The following is a 19,106-nucleotide window of genomic DNA, read 5'->3' on the forward strand; positions in this document are numbered from 1 at the left end:
CATTTATTATTTGCTGTCCTGTTAAACTTTGCCACGGTGACTGGAGCAAGATGGCACCTCATTGTGGTTTTTATTTGCATCTCTCTTTTTGCCAGTGTTTTGGAGTATTTCTTCATATGTCTGTTGGCCATTTGAATATTTTTCTCTGTGAAAATTCTTTTTATGTCTTTTGGCCATTTTGTAATTGTGTTATCAGGCTGTTTCTTGTGGAGGCCCAGGAGTATTCTATAAACTTACGTTATGAAACTCTTGTATAAAATGGTATTGTCAAATGTTTGTTCCAAGTCAGTAGGTTTTCTCTTCACCCTGTTGAAAAGGTTTTGATGCACACATGGATTTAATCTTTAGAAGGTCCCATTCATTAATTTCATTCTCTTCAGATTGTACATTTCTGGCTGTATTTGGCAGTCTCTTTATACTGTAGATGAGGCCTTCTAAACTTGATCTCAGATTGTCTCTTATGAACTTTGTGGTTTTGGCCTTTACTCCCAAGTCTCTTATCCATCTTGAGTTGATTTTTGTGTATGGTGTGAGATATGGATCCTGTTTCAGCTTTCTTCAGTTAGCAGTCCAGTTTTTCCAGCACCATTTGCTGAAAAGATTGTCATTTTCTCATTTGATAAGTTTCATTTTCTTGTCACATATCAGTTGATCAAAGATAACTGGGTCTATTTCTGGGTTCTCAGCTTTGTTCCACTGATCTATGTGCCAGTCATTGTACCAGTACCATAATGTTTTGATTACTACCACTGTGTAGTAGATTTTGAGGTCAGGGAGTGCTATACCTCCTACTTCATTTTTGTTTTTCAGAAGTGTTTTGCTTATTCAGGGTTTCTTGCCTCTCCAGATAAACGTAATTATTTCCCTTTCAATCTCCTTGAAGAATGAATTTGGTGTCTCTTTTGGGATTGCATTGAATATGTAGATTGCTTTTCATAGGATTGTCATTTTCACAAAATTGTGTCTTCCTCTTCATGAACAGGGCACATTTTTCCACTACTTTAGGTCATTTATTGTGTCTTGCAGAAATGTTCTATAGTTTTCTTTGTATAGTTCTTTTGTATCTCTGGTTAGGGTCACTCCCAAGTATCTCAATTTGTGGTTGGCTATTGTAAATGGTATATTGCTTTCTTGGTTTCCTTCTATGAATTATCTTTGTCACTGTAGAGGAATCCCTCTGATTTTTTTGGGTATTGATCTTATATCAGAGCCATTGTAACAAAAGAATTGGCTGACACAGAAGAATTTCATGAAACAACATATGATAAAGAGACAATGATGATGAAGGAGGAAATTCAGGCTGCTCTGAAGGATTTGGCAAAAAACAAAACCCCAGAAATTGATAGAATACCAGTTGATGTATTTCATCAAACAGGTGCTACCCTGCATGTGTTCACCAAGTTGTGTCAAGAAATCTGGAGGACAATTACTTAGCCTGTTTACTGAAAGAGATCTGTATTTATTCACATTCCAAAAAAAAAAGGTGACCCAGCAGAGTGTGGAAATTCGCGAACAGTATCACTAATATCACACAGTTGTAAAATCCTGCTGAAGATTATCCAGAAATGACTAAAGAGTACATTGACAGAACTACCATAAATACAAGCTGGGTTTAGAAGAGATCGTAGCACTACGGACTTTATTGCCAATGTCAGATGGATCTTGGCAGAAACCAGAGAGTATCCGAAGAATGTCTATCTGTGTTTCATTGACTATGCAAAGGCATTTGATTGTGTGTATCACAACAAATTGTGGCTAACCTTGAGGAAATGGGAATCCCAGAACATTTGATTGTGCTTATACGAAACCTATACTTGGAACCAGGAACAGTACTCAGAACAAGCAAGTAAACACTGCATGGTTCAAAATCAGGAAAGGAGTGTGTCAGGGATGCATCCTGTCCCTGTGCCTTTTCAATCTTTATGCAGAACAGATCATTTGGGTAGCAGTGGTTTATTAGGAGGAGTGTGGCATAAAAACTGGAGGAAGAATCATTATCAACCTACGATACGCAGATGACACAACCTTGCTTGCTGAAACTGAAGAAAACCTGAAGCACTTGCTGCAAAAGGTCAAGGACTGTAGTCTTTAATATGGATTGAAGCTCAACATCAAGAATACTCATCACTGGGCCAATTGGCAGCACTGTGATGGATAAAGAAGAGATTGTTGTTAGCAATTACAGCTTGCTTGTATCCACAATCAATACTCTTAACACCAACAGTGAGGAAATCAGAAGATGAATTGCATTGGGAAAATCTGCTGTCATGGACCTCTCCAGAGTGCTGAAGAGTAACGATGTCAGTCTAGATAATAAGGTGTACCTAATCCAGGCCATGGTCTTCTCAATTATTGTTATGCTTCAGGGAGCTGAACAATGACTAAGGATAACAGAAAAATAGATGCCTTTGAGTCGTGGTGCTGGAGAAGAGTCTTGGACTGCTAAAAAAACAAATATGTCTGTCTTGGAGAGGGTGAAGCCAAGTCTCTCTTTGGAGGCTAGGATTTTGAAGTTCTGCACATCTGTTAGTCATATGGCCAGGAGAGACCAGTCCTTGGAGTAGGAAATCATGTTCAGAAGGGTGGAGGGACAGCTCAAGCAAAGACCCCAGATGAGATGGATTAATACAGTATCTGGGGCAATGGGGGGGGGTGGTGTGTCAGAATTAGTGAGACTGGATAAGGGCAGGGAAAGTTTCAGAGCTGCTGTACATAGGGTCACTATACATCGCAGGTGATTCAACAACACATACGACAACAACATACTATACTGGCATTTATGTGGGGGTTTTTGGTTTTTTTTTTAAAATTTTTTATTAAAGCCTCTTGTTTAGAGTCAACAAGACTGTGGGGAGGACCTTTGTATTTAAAGTTGGTTGTTGTTATATTTTGGAGGAACATCTTCTCAGTAGTACAGCATTCTTCTGTCAATATGCTGTACTGAGGTAAACTGGGGTTCCTGTGATGCTGAACCTTGTGTCACTGGGGTGTCAGATGTCATAATGGTTACCCGTGGTGGACAGTGCATCCACTTCCTAAACAATATGTCTCTGGAAACTCTATGAACTTTGATAAATGTCTATAGTTATAGAAAGACTTCAGGCATTTTGTTCACAGTGTCGCTATGAGTCATGCTCGACTCAAAGGCAATTAGCAACAATATAATCTTTATAGAAGAAAATTGCTAGGTCTTTCTCCCACAGAGAAAAATTCTAACTGCCCCTCTATATAAGTACATAGACAAAAGTGATCAGAAATTCAAACTAGATCAAGGAGATAAATCTTAACACTAAAGATACCATTATTGATGTCTAATGGATCTTGGAAGAAAGCAGATTACTAGAATGATATCTATCCATATTTTACTGGTTATGCAAACCATTTGACAGTGTGTATTACAAATTATGGCTATCATTGAGAAGAACAAGTATTGCACAACAGTTAATTGTGCTCTTGCAAAACCTATTCATAGACCAAGAAATTTATAGTTAAAATTAATTCAAGAAAAGAAACCTAAGAATAAAACAAAATTGGGTCTATAAAACAGACTCAGAGATGTCATATTTAGGGACCTAATTATATCTCCTCACTTTATCCAACTAAGTGTGATGAGTTAATAGCCAAATGTCTCAGTGTAAGTTTATACATTACTCACATGATAAGTAACTGTACTGGAACTTCATGCTATGTATGTTTTAAGAGCTATACAAATAAAATTAGCTGTTTTTAAAGACTTAGATGTAAATTCCTTTAAAAAACCTCTCAGGAAAATAAATTTAAAGCATTATGTTGTTGTTGTGTGCCATTGAGTGGGAATTGACCCTCAAGTGGGTTTTAGAGGCAGTAAATTACATGGAAAAGGATTGTCTTTGCTTCTCATGGTGGAGCAGCTGGTGGGTTTGAACCACATTCCATTTGGATCTCAGCATGCCTTCTTATCACTAGGCCACCAGAGCACCCTACACCAAAGTTCCCTAAAAAGAAACAATATCATTTTCATGCAAAAATATCAGATAGATTTATATTCCTCTTAAGTGTTTGTCAAACAGTATGTAATTTGGAAATATGCAATACTTTTTAAGTTTCATACTGTTTATCCTCTTAGTGGTCATTGTGTGAGGGAGCTCTGGTGGCCTACTTGCATTACTAACCCAACGGTACGCTCTGTTTGGTGATTTGAATCCACCAGAAGCTCTGCAGGAGAAAGATGATCAGTCTCCTCTGCAATGTATATCCTCTGGAAACCCACTGGAAGGTCAGCTAAGACTCGATTCTGACTCTCTGGAAATGAATGTTGCCTTTATATGTTAATTTAAGGAGCCCTGATAGTGTAATGTGCAGCATACCAGAATGGTAATAAAAATGTTGGCATTTTGTGTCTACCAGCCATTCTGCTAAATAAAGATAAGTAGCCTTATGCTGTAAGATAAATCAGCCTTGGAAGCTTGCTTGATGGCTGGGTCAGGATGGAATCAATAGCTATTGATTTGTCTATATTTAGATAAAATGTATGTAATATGGATAATTTTTTCCCAAGCTAGTAATTCTGTTTGGCGAATAAGTGTATAAATTGCGGTGAGAAGTACAGATTACTAAATGCTAAAAGCATTTTTTACTTTGTTATCTCTTGTTAGATGGAATGATAAGTGAATTTCAAGTTGAGATGAAGCGTCTGAGTTCTTGTTTCCCTTGATTGAATTTTAATAAATTTTAAGTGGTAAGAAGCAGCGCTGCAATCCCAAAAGCACACAGTTCAAGGCCACCAGCTGCTATGTGAGAGAAGGAAGTGCAATCTTCTGCTGTGCAGTTACCTCTGAAAACCCTCCGGAGGGTCTGTTATGAGTCTGTTCCAACTATGCGGTACATAATAACAACAACAACAACTTTAAATTGATTTTTGAGTTTTTGAAATGACAGAGGTGGATTGACACGGTGACTGCTGCAATGGACTCTTGTGTGTCAGGAAGTGTGAGGATGGCACAGGATAGAACAGAGTTCAGATCTTATATCCATAGGGTTGCTACGAGTCATATTTGACTCAACAGCACCTAACAACAACAACAATTTGAAATGACAATTTAAGGATTCAAGATTCATAAATTTCTTGACAACCTAGAGTTTGATTTCTCTTCTGGAGACTCTTTTGCAGTCATTTGAACATCATCTTTAATTTCTGCTAAAATGGAAAATGCACAGACTAAGGAAAGTAATAATATGATCATATACTGTTATACTTTATCGCTCCAGGGAGACATTTAAAAATTAATATCCAAGTCTGAATTTCTCCTTTTCAGAAAATCAAGGTGAAAATAAATTGCTTATTTGTTCATTTTAATAGGATGTCATAAAATGGAAAGAAATTAATAGACATTAATGGATATTTGTGAGGATTATTCCTTTCACTGACACAGCTTTGTCTATACTATTTCATCGTAACACTCAGAAATCATTGTTGTTATATGTTAAAGGTTTAGAAGGTTTAGAATTCACTGGCTCCCTATGTGGTACAAATTATTAATGTGTGTTAAACCAAAAGGTTGAAGGTTCAAGTCCACTCAGAGAAACCTTGAAAGAAAGCACTGAAGATCTATTTCCAAAAAGTCAGCTATAGAAAAGCTGCAGAACACAGCTCTTCTCTGACACCCTGGGTTTTGTGTTGATGTCTTCAGTAGGAGTCATTCAGTCATTGAATACCCATTATGTGCCGGACACTGTTCAAGAAAGAAAATATGCTCAAGATGGCTCATGCTAGGGCGCTTTATGAGTTGAAGTTTAGCTTAGACTGACCAAGATTAGTCTTTTCTGCACTGGATTAATATCGACATCTTTTTTGTTAATGTGCCGTGGAGTCACCTGAGATTTCACAGCAACACTGTACACAATAGCTCTGAACCCTGCCCTAGACTGAGCCAAATTCGGTCTCAGACACACTTACCCTCATTACTCCAGTTATTGTGTGACTCCATCTAAACCTGGATCTTCTTCTCCTGTGCTGTCCCTCCACCATTTCAAGCATGATGTCCTTCCCCAAGCACTGGTCTTTCCTGGCAACATGTACAAAGTATGTGGGATGGAGTTTTAAAATCCTTGCCTCCAAGGAACAACCTGGTCTCTCCCTCTCCAGGACAAATCTCTTTATTCTTTTGGCAGATCATGGTATGTTAAATTCTCTTTTATAGCACCACAGCTCAAAGATATCATTTCTTAGTCTGTTATCCTTAGTCATTGTACAGCTCTCTGATGCATAGCAAGTAACTGTGAAGACAGTGGTTTGGATCAGGTGCACCTTAGTCTTTAGACTGACATCATTGCACTTTAGCACTCTAGAGAAATCCTGGATAGCAGATTTTCCCCAATGAAATTAATCTTTTTATTTCCTGACTGCTGGTGCTAAGAGTGTTAATTTGTGGAATTAAGCAAGCTGAAATCAACAATATTTTTAGGTCTCCCTATAACTTTTTTGTTGGTTTGTTTTACAAATTCTGTTTTACATTGACATAATGAAAAAGAATATTTAATAATTTTCTTACTTTCATTGATATAGATACTTAAACCATTTTAGAATAAAGGAGATTATCATATGACTGTATAATGGAATATTATGTAATAGATTAACATTTTGCTTTAAATAATACTGAATGACATTAAGACATGATCAAGTGCTAAAAACAGAACATAAACCTTTATATATAGCATGATACCAGTTTTATCATATGATTAAGCAGGTAGATGTAGAGTTGGAAAGAGCTAGAGCAAAATAAACAGTAATTATGTCTTAGCAAGATTATGAATGATTTATTTTCTATTTTTATATTACAAGTTTCTCAAAATTTTTATCATTGAATGTTGCTGATTATACAAGTGATGTTTATCATGAAAATAAGTAAAAATTAAAATCAAGGATAAAATTATTTCAAGATAGAAAAAAGAAAACAGATATTATTTTTAGGCCTAAGAGGGAAAATAAATAATGAGATTTATATTTAACTCATTCGGATGAATTTATTATCATAATTTTAATATTTAGAAATGACTACTAAGGTCGTGTGAGTTTAAAGGATGAATGTGTGTTTATTAAACAGCTTAGTGTAGATATTTGAGGCACTGGATCATACAGTGCCTAGAATAGTAAAAGCAGCTTCACCTGTGGACTTGTTGCAAATATAAATATATTAATAATGGCAAACACACTATTTCTCAGGAACTGTCCTAAGGACATAATATATAATTGTTGTTGTTGTTGTTATGTGCTGTCAAGTCAACCATGAATCATGCTGACCCTGTGTACAGTAGCACTGAACCCCGCCCTATCCTGTGCCAGTCTCAACGTCTCCAACAGACGTAATCCCATTTCTCCAATCACTAAGTCAATTCATCTCATCCTGGGTGTTCTCTTGTGTTGTCCCTCTACCCTTCCAAGTATGATGTCCTTCTCTAAGGACTGTTCTCTTCTGGCCATGTGCCAAAAGTTTGTGAAATGGAGTTTCAGAATCCTTGCCTCCAGGGAGCAGTTTTGTTTGACCCTCTCCAAGACAAATCTTTTGTTGTCTGAGAAGACTATTGTATGTTCAAGACTGTTCTCCAGCACCACAACTCAAAGGCATTGATATTTCTTCTATCATCCTTATTGTCCAGCTCTCTGATGCATAGCAAGTAATTGCAAAGACTATGGCTTGTATCCAGCACACTATAGTCTCCAGACTGACATAGATTCTCTTCAATACTCTAGAGAGGTTCCTGGCAGCAGACTTTTCCAGTGAAATTTGTCTTTTGATTTCCTGGCTACTGGTGCCAGGAATGTTGATTGTGGAACAAAGTAAGCTGAAATTATTAACAGTCTCAATCTCTTTTCTTTTTTTTTATTATTATTAAATTTTATTAGTTTTAATGAATATTTACAGGGATTTTGGGTTTTCATTCCTTCATTGCTGCACCGTTCTCTCTACCCTCCTCCCCAGTTTGTTCTTCTTCCCCGCCATCCGAATGTCTGTTTTAATTGTCCAATTGCCACAGTGCTTGTCAAAGTCAGTTCTGATTAATATCCTTTGTCGGTGTGTCCTTTGCCATTCCCTATCACTCCTCCCTGAGAGAGACTTCACCCTGATTCATAAGGAAAAGGGGATGGCATATTCTCTTAGCTACTTCCTGCTGAAAAGGGACGCTGTGGGTTTCAGGGTGAAGATCTTCTCTCACTACTCTAAAGGGCCCCTTTGGCAGTAGGAAACACATAGACTATTATGGAGATTGATTTTGGAATTTAGATGCACTCTTATTGATTGTGCTTGGCTAGAGCGCCTGGACAGGGACTTGAACCCTGGACCCTCAGATTAAAAGTCTGATGCTCTACCGACTGAGATACCCAGGCCCCTTACTTTTCTTTTTTTTTAAATTTAAATTTATTATGAATTCCAGTAAAAATTTACATAGACTTTGGATTTCCATTTATTCATTATTGTACTTTTCTCCCCTCCCAACCCTCCCCCCCAAGAAGAATTCTTTCATTGTTTTACAAACCCTCCCCCAAGTCCACTCCACCATGTAGCCTTTGGTCTAGACTCCAGTCATGACAAAAATACCTAATCACATATCCCTTTTAAACAGTTTTCTCCCTCATCTGTTTCTATGCAGTATACATTATTGAACCCATCTTTCTCAGTCTCTCCTCAGCCCCAAGGTCAGTCCTGTTTTACAACAGTGGCACCATGCAATATTTGTCCTTTTGAGACTGAGATACTTCACTCAGCATAATGGCCTCCAGAGTCACCCATTTTGAATAATATTGCGTGAGTTCCTTGTTTTTCAGTGCAGCGTAGTATTCCATTGTGTGACTATACCACAGCTTGTCTATCCATTTGTTTGTTGTTGGGCACTTAGGTTGTTTCCAACTCCTTGCTAATGTGAACAAAGCTGCAGTAAACATGGGTGTGCATATATCTGTTTGGGTGTCAGTTATGATCTCTTTGGTGTATATTCCCAGTAGTGGAATTGGTGGGTCAAATGGTATCTCTATTTGCAATTTTTTGAGAAAGTGCCATACCACTTCCCACAATGGTTGTACCATTTTACACTCCCACCAACAGTGAATAAGGGTTCCAGTTTCTTCACAACCTCGACAGCATTTGTTGTTTGCTGTTATGTTCAATTTTGCTATTCTGTCTGGGGTTAGATGATAACTCATAGTTGTTTTAATTTGCATCTCTCTTAGAGCTAGGGATTTTGAACATTTCTTCATGTGCTTGTTAGGCATCTTAATGTCTTCTTTGCTGAAGTGTCTGCTTATATCCTGTGCCCATTTTTCTATTGGATTATTTACCTTTATCTTGTGGTGATTAAGTATTTTATAAATTCTGGATATAAGTCCCTTATCTGATAAGTCATTACCAAGTAATTTTTCCCAGTTGGTGGCTTCCCTTTTTCCCCTGTTGGAGAAATTTTTGGATGTGCATAGGGATTTGATTCTTAGAAGATCCCATTCATCTATTTTATCTTCTCCTGGTTGTAGGTTCAATCTCTTTTCTGTCTATCATGATGCTGTCAATTAGCCCTTTGGTAAAAGTATGTTTTTTTTCTTGTTGTGTCACTTCAATCCATATTGTAGACTACAGTCCTTGACCTTCTGCCACAAATGCCTCATGCTCTCCTCAGTTTCATCAAGCAAGGTTGTTTCATCTGCATAAGACAAGTTGTGGCTGAGTCTTCCTGCAATCCTGATGCCACATTCCTCCTTATAAAGTCCAGCCTCCCAAATGGTGTGTTCTGTATTTAGATTGAAAAGATACGAAGATAAGATACATCCCTGTTCCACATCTTTCTTGATCCTAACCATAGTGTTTCCTTGCTTTGTTCTGTCTACTGCTTCCTGGTTCAAGGATCAACTTCACATGAACACAATTAACTGTTTTGGAATTCCTATTCTTCTCAAGGTTAGCCACAACTTGTTGTGATCCACACAGTCAGATTCCTTTCTCAATGAAAGACTGAAAGACATCCCTCTGACACTCTCTGCTTTTAGCCAAGATCCATCTAACATTGGCTGTGATGTCCCTAGTGCCACAACCTCTTCTTAGCTTTCATAGCTCACAGTTCTCTGCTGATGTACTGTTTCAATCATTTTTTGGATAATCTTCAGCAGCATCTTGCTTGCATTTCATATGTGTGATATTGTTCAGTAATATCCCCACAGGGTTACCTTTCTCTCTCCTTTGTTGTTGTTGTTGTTGTTGTTGTTGTTGTGTGTGCTGTTGAGTTGGATCTGACTGGCACAGGAAGAGACTGTCCATCCTTCTCCAGCAGAGCATCTGGTGAATTTGAACTGTGCGCCTTCAGGATTGCTGCACAGCTTCTTGCCACTAGGCCACCAGAGCTCTCTGGGTCACCTTTTTTGGAATGAGAATAAATGTAGATCTCTTCCAGTCGGTCGTCTAGATAGTTTTCCTTCAAATTTCTTGGCGAAACCTAGTTAGAACATCCAGGGTAGTATTTGTTTCTTGAAATATGTCAATTGATATTCTATCAATTTCTGGGGCCTTGTTTTTTGCCAATTCCTTTAGTATAGCTTGAACTTCCTCCTTCATCATCACTGCTTCTAGACTATGTGAAGTTTCATGAAATTCTTCTGGGTCAGCCCATTCTTTTGATGCTTCCTGGCTCATTCAACATTCTGCCCTCAGCATCGTTAAGTATTGCAACTTATTTGTTCTTCAGTTCCTTCAGTTTAAGGAATGACAAGCGAGTTTATCCTTTTTTACTTTCTGACTCCAGCTCTTTGCATGTTTCATACAATGTTTTGTCGTCCTGAGCTGCCCTTTGAAATTTTCTGTTCAGCTCCTTCCAAGTGCTCCATGCCAACCCATTTCATTTCACCAATGTCAGTATTTATGTGTTCCATTTCTTCCTGAACAATCTTCAATTTTTCTGCATTCATATGTCTCACATTCCATGTTATAACAGTAGTGTCTGTTTGCAACTGTTGCTCTTTCTTTGTTAATTCCTTTTAAGAAGGCTCTGCCTCCAGTGCCATATCTGCTAGTCTACCTTATTTATTTCTCTGATTTCACTGTGAGGTAGTTTGTACTATTATCCCCATTTTACAGGACAAGAAACCGAGGCACGGAAGCTGAAGAGCTTAGCCTTGGGAAGACAACCTGTAAGTCTGTCCACGTCAGCTCCAAAGCCACTGCAAGTGCTGCCTCCTAAAAATAAAATTAGTGACATATTGGGGATGGATGGAAATCTTAGGACCATATTTGAATTATTTATCAGGGTCCTTATGGAGCTGTGGCTTAGTAGTAAAGAGTTCCGCTGCCAACCTACAGGCACACAGTTCAAGTCCACTAGATAGTTCAAGTCCAGGTAAATATGGGAATTTCTTTCCATGTGATTTATTGCTTCTGAAAACCCACTTCAGGGTTAGCTATGGATCTGTTCCTTTTCGATGGTACGTAACATGAGCAATTGCTCCTCAGAAGCAAGGGTGATGAAGGGTCTTCTCACAAACTTTGGACATATTTTGGGGAGATGCCACTCCTTAGAAATAGACCATTATGCTTGGAAAGGTGAAGGGTCAGTTAAAGAGAGAAAGACCCTCAATGAGATGGATTGACACAGTGACTGTAGCAATCGGTTCAAGTGTGTCAGAGGTGATGAAGATGGCACAGGACAGGACAGGGTTCATGTCTGTTGTTCATAGGGTTGGTATAAATAATCTTTGATTCGACAGTCTCTAAAAGCAACAACAACACTGAATTTAGTGGGAATGTGATGTCTGTGTTGGAGATTAAACTTAAATATCTTCTAATTTTTCTCCCTAAGAGTAACTGTACTCTGGTAGAGATAAAAAATATTATATCCCAAAGGCTTCTTACGTGGTAATTTGAAAGGTTGTGAAATCTTTATTTTCTTCTGCAAAAGCTGCCCCACTGATTTTCCCATGTCTTCTGTATCTTTTCCAGTCCCAACAGAAGTGCATTGTGATCTTTGCTCTGGTGTGCTGCTTTGCCATTCTGGTTGCATTGATATTTTCAGCTGTGGACATCATGGGAGAGGATGAAGATGGACTCTCTGAAAAAAATTGTCAAAATAAATGTCGGTAAGAGGTAACAAACAAAAATTGTTTTTCAAGGGATGGGGAAGAAAGCCAGTGGTGGCCTTTGGTAGCTGAGAGAACAATGTCAGAAAGACATGATGCAGCTCCCATTTGGGTTTAGCTGAGATAAAGCTGTCCACTAATGTTCTCAATTTCATGTCAACGGAATAAAAATGAAGAATGATCTAACTCCCTTTACAGTTTGGGTGTATTCTGGGCAGAGGGAAGGTAGAGGGGTGAAATTTCTGGAGCCCTCTAGCTGTAAGATACTGTTTTGTTTCAAGAGGAACCTGGCAAAAAATAGTGTGCCAGTAGGCCAAGAACATTGCCAGCTGTTGTGTCCAGTGGAACACAAAATACATGTTAGGAAAAAGTCCGAACTAAACCAAGAAGTAAATAATGAATAAGTTAAACAAGCATACGTGTAAGAAGAGATGTTGTTGTTGTTGTTATGTGCCGTCGAGTCGCCTGCGACTCATAGCGACCCTATGTACAACAGCCCCAAACGCCGCTCTGTCCTGTGCCAATCGCACTGTCTCTGACACTCCCATCCCAATTACCCCAGTCACTGAATCAGTCCACCTCAAAGAGGGCCTTCCTCTCCTGCGCTGTCCCTCGACCCTCCCAAGCATGATGTCTTTCTCTAAGGACCAGTCTCTCCTCACAACATGTCCAAAGTATGTTAGATGGAGCCTCAGAATCCTTGCCTCCAAGGATATGGATAACTCAAATAGACAAATAATTTGTTTTTAATCTAGAAATCATAACATTTTTAAATCTACATTTATGTATATTTCTCTGGTTATATTAAGTGTTTTTTTGTTGCCTTTCTGCTGAGTGGCTCAGCCATCAGCATAGTTTTAGCTGTGTAAATTTTAAGTGTCCTCATCCATTTCTTTCTTGATATATGCCTATTAGGATATGCATATGTGTATCAAATACTAAAAGTGGTCAGATGAGCCAGAGATCTATTTTTATATGTGTGTTTGACAAAGCTGAAATAAGACCTCACAATTACAGTAGTAATTATGAATTTGAGCACATAATGGATTGAAATTGTATTTTTTTTACTCCTGTCAAAATCATTAATGCAGATGTTCCTTTATTTTAGCTTAAAATTGACAACTATCAGGTAAAAAATATGTACTTTTTATCCTGGCTATTTTACACTGAAGGTGAATGTTCTAGCACAGGAAATATCTGGAAATTACAATAGGAGTTTGCTGGTTTGATTTTGATTTTTCCCCCCTTCTCTTTTAACCTATAGTGCATTATATTCAGGTTACCAAGCAACAGTATTACATAGAACAAATCATGCAAGAGAGAAATCAGCATTTATTATTTTAGATTTCCCCCCTTCGTGTTAGAAAAGTGTTCATAAATGGATTTCCTTTTGAGATGATACCTTTTCCTAAACCTTGTAGGTGTCACATGTAACACCCTACAGGTAAGGGACCAATGGGTGAGAATGCTCCGTATCTCCCTGTCACTTCATCCTAGAGTGAAGACTGCTGAGGACTTTCTATGTCAGTTTTATACAGGTTAAAATGACTTCAGCTTCTTTAAGCCATTTCACCGCACATTATAGTGTTGGTGATTTGTAACAAAAATTTAGTTATGCCTCTTTTCCCTTGCAAAGAAATATTATTTTCTCTGATTTTTAACTCCTAGAACTAGGGTTTAGATCTAGTTATTTCTTACATTTGAATTAATGACTAAATTCTGTTGGTGCAAAATGTCTCTCTATCCATCTAGAACATACTAAATATTTTTACTTTTTCAATTTTAATTGTGATTTTAATGAAAATTTACAAACAAGTTGGATTCTTCATTCATTCATTTTTGCAAAATTTCCTCCCTCCCTCTTAATTCCCCTTTCCCTAGTTCACTTTTTTTTTAAAAAAATCACTAATTGTTGCACAATTTCCTTCCTGTCCTCCTCAGTTCTCCCTTCTCTATTCTTCTTTGTAATATACCTCTTATTCTGAACCACTGTCTTACATATAATGCCTGATCATATATTCCATTGAAACAGCTCTCTCCCTCATCTGTTCCAATACAGTGGTCATTATCTATCTACTCTTTTCCTATTCTCCGCCCTCCATATAAGTCCTACTTCATAACAGTGGCATTATGCAGTATTTATCCTTTGGAGACTGATATATTTTACTCAGCATATTGTCCTCCATAGAACACTTCTTTTATGCCTTTTTTCCTAGATACTTAGAATTGTTAACTTGTTTTCTTATGTTGTTGTTTTGTACAGTCAAGCCAGAACTCATAGCAGGTTTTCAGAGTTAGTAAATTGCATGAGAGTAGATTGTTTATCATTCTCATCTTCCTCTTGCTGAGAAGCTGGTAGATTTGTATGCCTTTGAGATTTCAGTACAACTTCTAATGCCATCCCATATATCCAAACTATCTGTTCCAGAATTATCAGCCTTCTCTAGATTTCTTTCTGTCCTATGGCCCTTCCCCCGTCTTTAGCGTTTATCCTTTCCTATATTTCTTTTTGTTTATATTCTTTAAAAAGTTGACCTGATAGAGTGTGGAAGTTATTGAACAATATCATTGATTTCACATGCAAGCAAAATTCTGCTTAAAATTATCCAAAAATGACTGGAACAGCACATCATCAGAGAACTGCCAAAAATGCAGGCTGGGTTTAGAAGAGACCATGGTACTAGGGATATTATAACTAATGTTAGACTGATCTTGGCTGAAAGCAAAGAGTACCAGAGGAATGTCTATCTGTGTTTCATTAATGTTACAAAGGCATTTGACTGTGTGGATCACAACAAACTGTGGCTGACTCTGAGAAGAATGGAAATCCCAGAACACTTGATTGTGCTTATGTGAAACCTATACTTGGACCAGGAGGTAGTCATTGGAACACAGCAAGGAAACACTGCATGGTTCAAAAGCAGGAAAGTTGTACACCAGGGATGCATCCTTTCTCCATATCTTTTCCATCTGTATGCAGAATAGATTATCTGGGATGCTGGGCTCTATGAGGAATGTGGCATCAGCGTTGGAGGAAGACTCATCAACAAATTGTTATGCAGATGACACAACCTTGTTTGTCAAAACTGAGGAGGACCTGAGGCGTTTGCTTCAGAAGGTCAAAGACTCCAACCTTCAACAGGGATTGAAGCGCAACAGCAAGAAAATAAAGGGTTTTTACCAATGGGCCAATTGGTAGCATCATGATAGATGGAAAGGAGATTAAGATTGTTAGATTCAGCTTTCTTGGTTCCACAATCAACACTCTTGGTACCAGTGGCAGGAAATCAAAAGACTAATTGTGTTGGGAAAATCTTATGTTAGGGTCCTCTCCAGAGTACTCAAATGTAACGATGTTGGTCTAGAGGCTAAGTTGCACCTGATACAGGCCATGGTTTTTGTAATTACTTGTTGTGCATCAGAGAGCTGAAGAATGACTAAGGATGATATAAGGAGAATTGATGCCTTTGAATTGTGGTGCTGGAGGAGAGTATTGAATTCCATGGACTGTTAGGAAAACAAACAGGTTCGTCCTGGAGAGGGTGAAACCAAGCTGTTCCTTGGAGGCAAGGATTTTAAAGCTCCATCTGACAAACTTTGGGCATGTTGCAAGGAAGGACTGAAATTCATTGCAACAGCTACACAGACCTTATAGAACCATACTTGATTATGGGAATTACCAGGGAAGATAATAGGTTATAACACAAGTTGGCAACAGAATACAACTTCTTAGTCAGGGCAGCTTCTTAAGCATACTTATAGGCCATTCAGCCTTAAGTCATACACTTTTAGGCTAAATTGTGCCCATTATGGTATCTCTGCCTAGTCCTCCAGCAAGTTTGGGTGAAGGTCCTTAGCTCTGGCTTCATAGAACAGTGGTCCCAGGTCAGCTCTGTAAATCTCTGGTTTCTGCTGTGGCTTTGGCTGCTGGTTCTCTCCTATAGGTGTGACTCATGGAAGACTCTCTCATCACTAAGGAAGCATGCTCTACTTCTACCTTACTTGTGAAATCTGCCCTTTGTGCTGCTGAACCTGTTCAATTTAAACTGGTCAATGTTAAATGGATATTGGTCAAAAACAAAGAGTAGCAGAGGAATTTCTATCCATGTGTCATTGACTGTGCAAAGGCATTTGACTGTGTGGACCACAACAAATAGTGGCTAGCCTTGAGAAGAATAGGAATCCCAGAACATTTGATTGTGCTTATGCCAAATCTATACTTGGGCCAGGAAGCAGTAGTCAGAATAAAGCAAGGAAACACTGTATGTTTCAAAATCAAGAAAGGAATGCATCAGGGATGCATCCAATCTCCAGACCTTTTCAATTTATATGCAGAACATATTATTTGGGAGAAAAGGCTTTATGAGGAGGATTTATGGAATCAGGATTGAAGGAAGACTCTTCAATAACCTGCGATATGGAGATGATATACAACCTTGCTTGCTTAAACGGAGAAGAACCTGAAGTGCTTGCTGCAGAAAATCAAGGACTGTGTACTTCAATATGGATTGAAGCTCAACATAAAAAAAACAAAACCAAAGAATAAACAAACAAACAAAAACCCCAAAACAAATATTCTCACCCCCAGCCAATAAGCAATAAGCAGCACCATGATGTAGAAGAGATTGAAGTTGTTAACCATTTCAGCTTTCTCGGCTGCACAATCAACAGTTTCCGGGCCAGCAGTCAGGAAATTAAAAGATGAACTGCATTGGGAAAATCTGTTGTCAGGAACCTCTCCAGAGTACCGAGGAGGAACAGTATTAGTCTGGAAACTAAGGTGTGCCAGATTCAGGCCATACTCTTCACAATAACTTGCTTTGTATCAGTGAACTGGATGATGACTACAAATGACAGAAGAAGAATCAATAACTTTGAGTTTTGGTGCTGCAGAAGAGTATTGAACATACATGGACTGCCAACAGAACAAATAGGTCTGTCTTGGAGAAGGTGAAACCAAGGTTCTCTGTGGAGGCAAAGATTTTGAAGCTCTATCTCACATATTTTGTGCATGTGGCCAGGAGATATCAGTCTCTGGAGAAGGACATCATCCTTGGAAGGATAGATAGCACACGAGAGGAAGATCCCAGGTGAAGTGGATTGACACAGTAACTGGACTAGTGAGGGTAAGTGTGTTGAGACTGGCTCAAGATAGGGCAGGGTTCAGAACTATTGTACATAGGGTCATTATAAGTCACTGGCAACTCAATGGCACACAACAACAACAACAAAACAAGGTAATTAGAGGCATAGCTAGTGTGAGATGGACCTTGTAAAAGAGTTAACGTGAAAAAGAAAGAAGAGGGGAAAAGGACCCTTAGAAAGATAAGGATAAAACAAGTCCTTACAACATGCTGCTGATACCAAAGGAGAGGAAGAGCCATACTTTATTCTTTAAACTAGTATCCTTGCTCTTTAGCATTTTAAAAATTTCTTTGATGAACAATTTTCCCAAACCAACATGACTTTTGATTTCTTTTTTTAATTGTGATTTTAATGAAAGTTTACAGAAAAGTTGGATTTTCATTCATTCATTGTTGCACATTTTCCTCCTCACCCTCCAGTCCACTTAAAAAAAATAATTGTTGCATCATTTCCTCCCTCCTCGCCACCCCTTCCTCAGTCGCTTTGCTATGCACTTCTTATTCTGAACTGTTTCATACAGATAATATTTAATTATATATTTGTTTCAAACAGTCCTTTCCTTTATCTGCGACAATGCAGTATTCATTATTTGTCCCCTCTTTTCTTTCTTCCCAGCAATGTAGGACAACCATATTGGTCCAAAAACAAAGTTCAGCAGAGCAGCAAACAACAGTTTCTGGCAAGGTTTTAGAAAGATTGTAACTCTTATTCACTGCTGGTGGGAGTGTAAAATGGTGCAACCACTATGGAATGAGGTATGGTACTTTCTCAAAATGTTGGAAATACAAATACCATTTGCCCCAGCAATTCCACTACTAGCAGTATACCCTAAAGAATCCAGAACTGCCAGCCAAACAGATATATGCACATACATGTTTATCACTGCATTATTTACAACAGCAAAGAGATGGAAGGAACCCAAATGCCCATTAACAAATGAATGGATAGGAAAAACAATGGCATATTCACACAATGGAATACTACGCAACACTGAAAACCAAGGAACTCAGTAAATCTAATACAATATGGATAACCCTGTAGGACATTATGATGAAGTATCTCAGTAATAAAAGGGCAGCTACTGTCTTTCGATTTCTTGACTCCTGGTACTATAGTGGGAGAAGGATGGGAAATCCCCTCCTGTGTGATTAACTGCCTCTGAAAAGCCACCAGAGGATCAGCTATGCACCGATCAAGACTCAGTGTAAACAACAACAACAACACTAATACAGAGTTTATTATGGATCCAAATAAAATAAGAGAACTTCAGTCTTTTCTCCATCTGTGCTGATGTTGCCTATTTGTCCAGTATTGAGGATATTTTGTTTTTCTGATGGTTCTATGTTACCTGTATTGAAGGCTATAGTCTTGAATCTGTAGTATTTCTTTGTCCTCTTCACTTTCTACAAGGAGGGTTGTGACTTTTATTGCTGAGTCTTGAGATATGTAGAATGGATACCACCTTGACTATACCTTTCCCAATTCGAAACCATGCAGTGTTCCTTTGTTTCTGGGTAGTGCTAACTGAATCTCCCATCCACTGCTGATGAGTCCTTTCCACCTCATACCAACCCACCATCAGGTTTTAGAGACTGGAAATCTTTGCAGGAAGAGACTGTGGTCTTTCTCCAGAGGAGGAACATCAGTGGATTTGCTGACTTTTCAGATAGCAGCACAACCAATAGGGAGTTATACTGCTAACTTAGGACTTCTTTGTTGTTACTGTTTACCATCGAATCAGAACTGACCCATATCTGACCTTCCTGCTGGTTTTCAGAGGTTGTAATATGCACAGGAGGAGATTTTCCATCTTTCTCTGGCAAAACAACTGGTGGATTCAAACGACATGCTTTTGGGGTTGCAACTCAGCTTC

The 19,106-nt window shown here is 38.4% G+C and overlaps 1 protein-coding gene and 1 non-coding gene across 4 annotated transcripts in view; one reads left to right on the plus strand and one right to left on the minus strand.

Annotated features, from left to right (window-relative positions):
• Positions 1–19,106, plus strand: part of PLD5 (phospholipase D family, member 5) — a 702,213-nt gene that overhangs the window by 315,840 nt on the left and 367,267 nt on the right. For 2 of the 3 annotated variants that reach the window (XM_006898071.1, XM_006898072.1), the window contains one exon: positions 11,952–12,095. In XM_006898071.1, coding sequence (XP_006898133.1) covers positions 12,046–12,095 — 50 coding nt within the window. In that variant the 5' untranslated portion in view covers positions 11,952–12,045. Of the gene's footprint in view, positions 1–11,951; positions 12,096–19,106 lie in introns of those variants that run through there. The other variant, XM_006898070.1, reaches the window with a different exon arrangement.
• TRNAK-UUU lies at positions 8,293–8,365 on the minus strand. Its single transcript has one exon. It is a non-coding gene; the product is annotated as a tRNA-Lys (tRNA).

This window comes from Elephantulus edwardii, unplaced genomic scaffold (genome assembly GCF_000299155.1).
Source record: "Elephantulus edwardii isolate Elephantulus edwardi_28Jun2011 unplaced genomic scaffold, EleEdw1.0 scaffold00219, whole genome shotgun sequence".
NCBI lineage: Eukaryota > Metazoa > Chordata > Mammalia > Macroscelidea > Macroscelididae > Elephantulus > Elephantulus edwardii.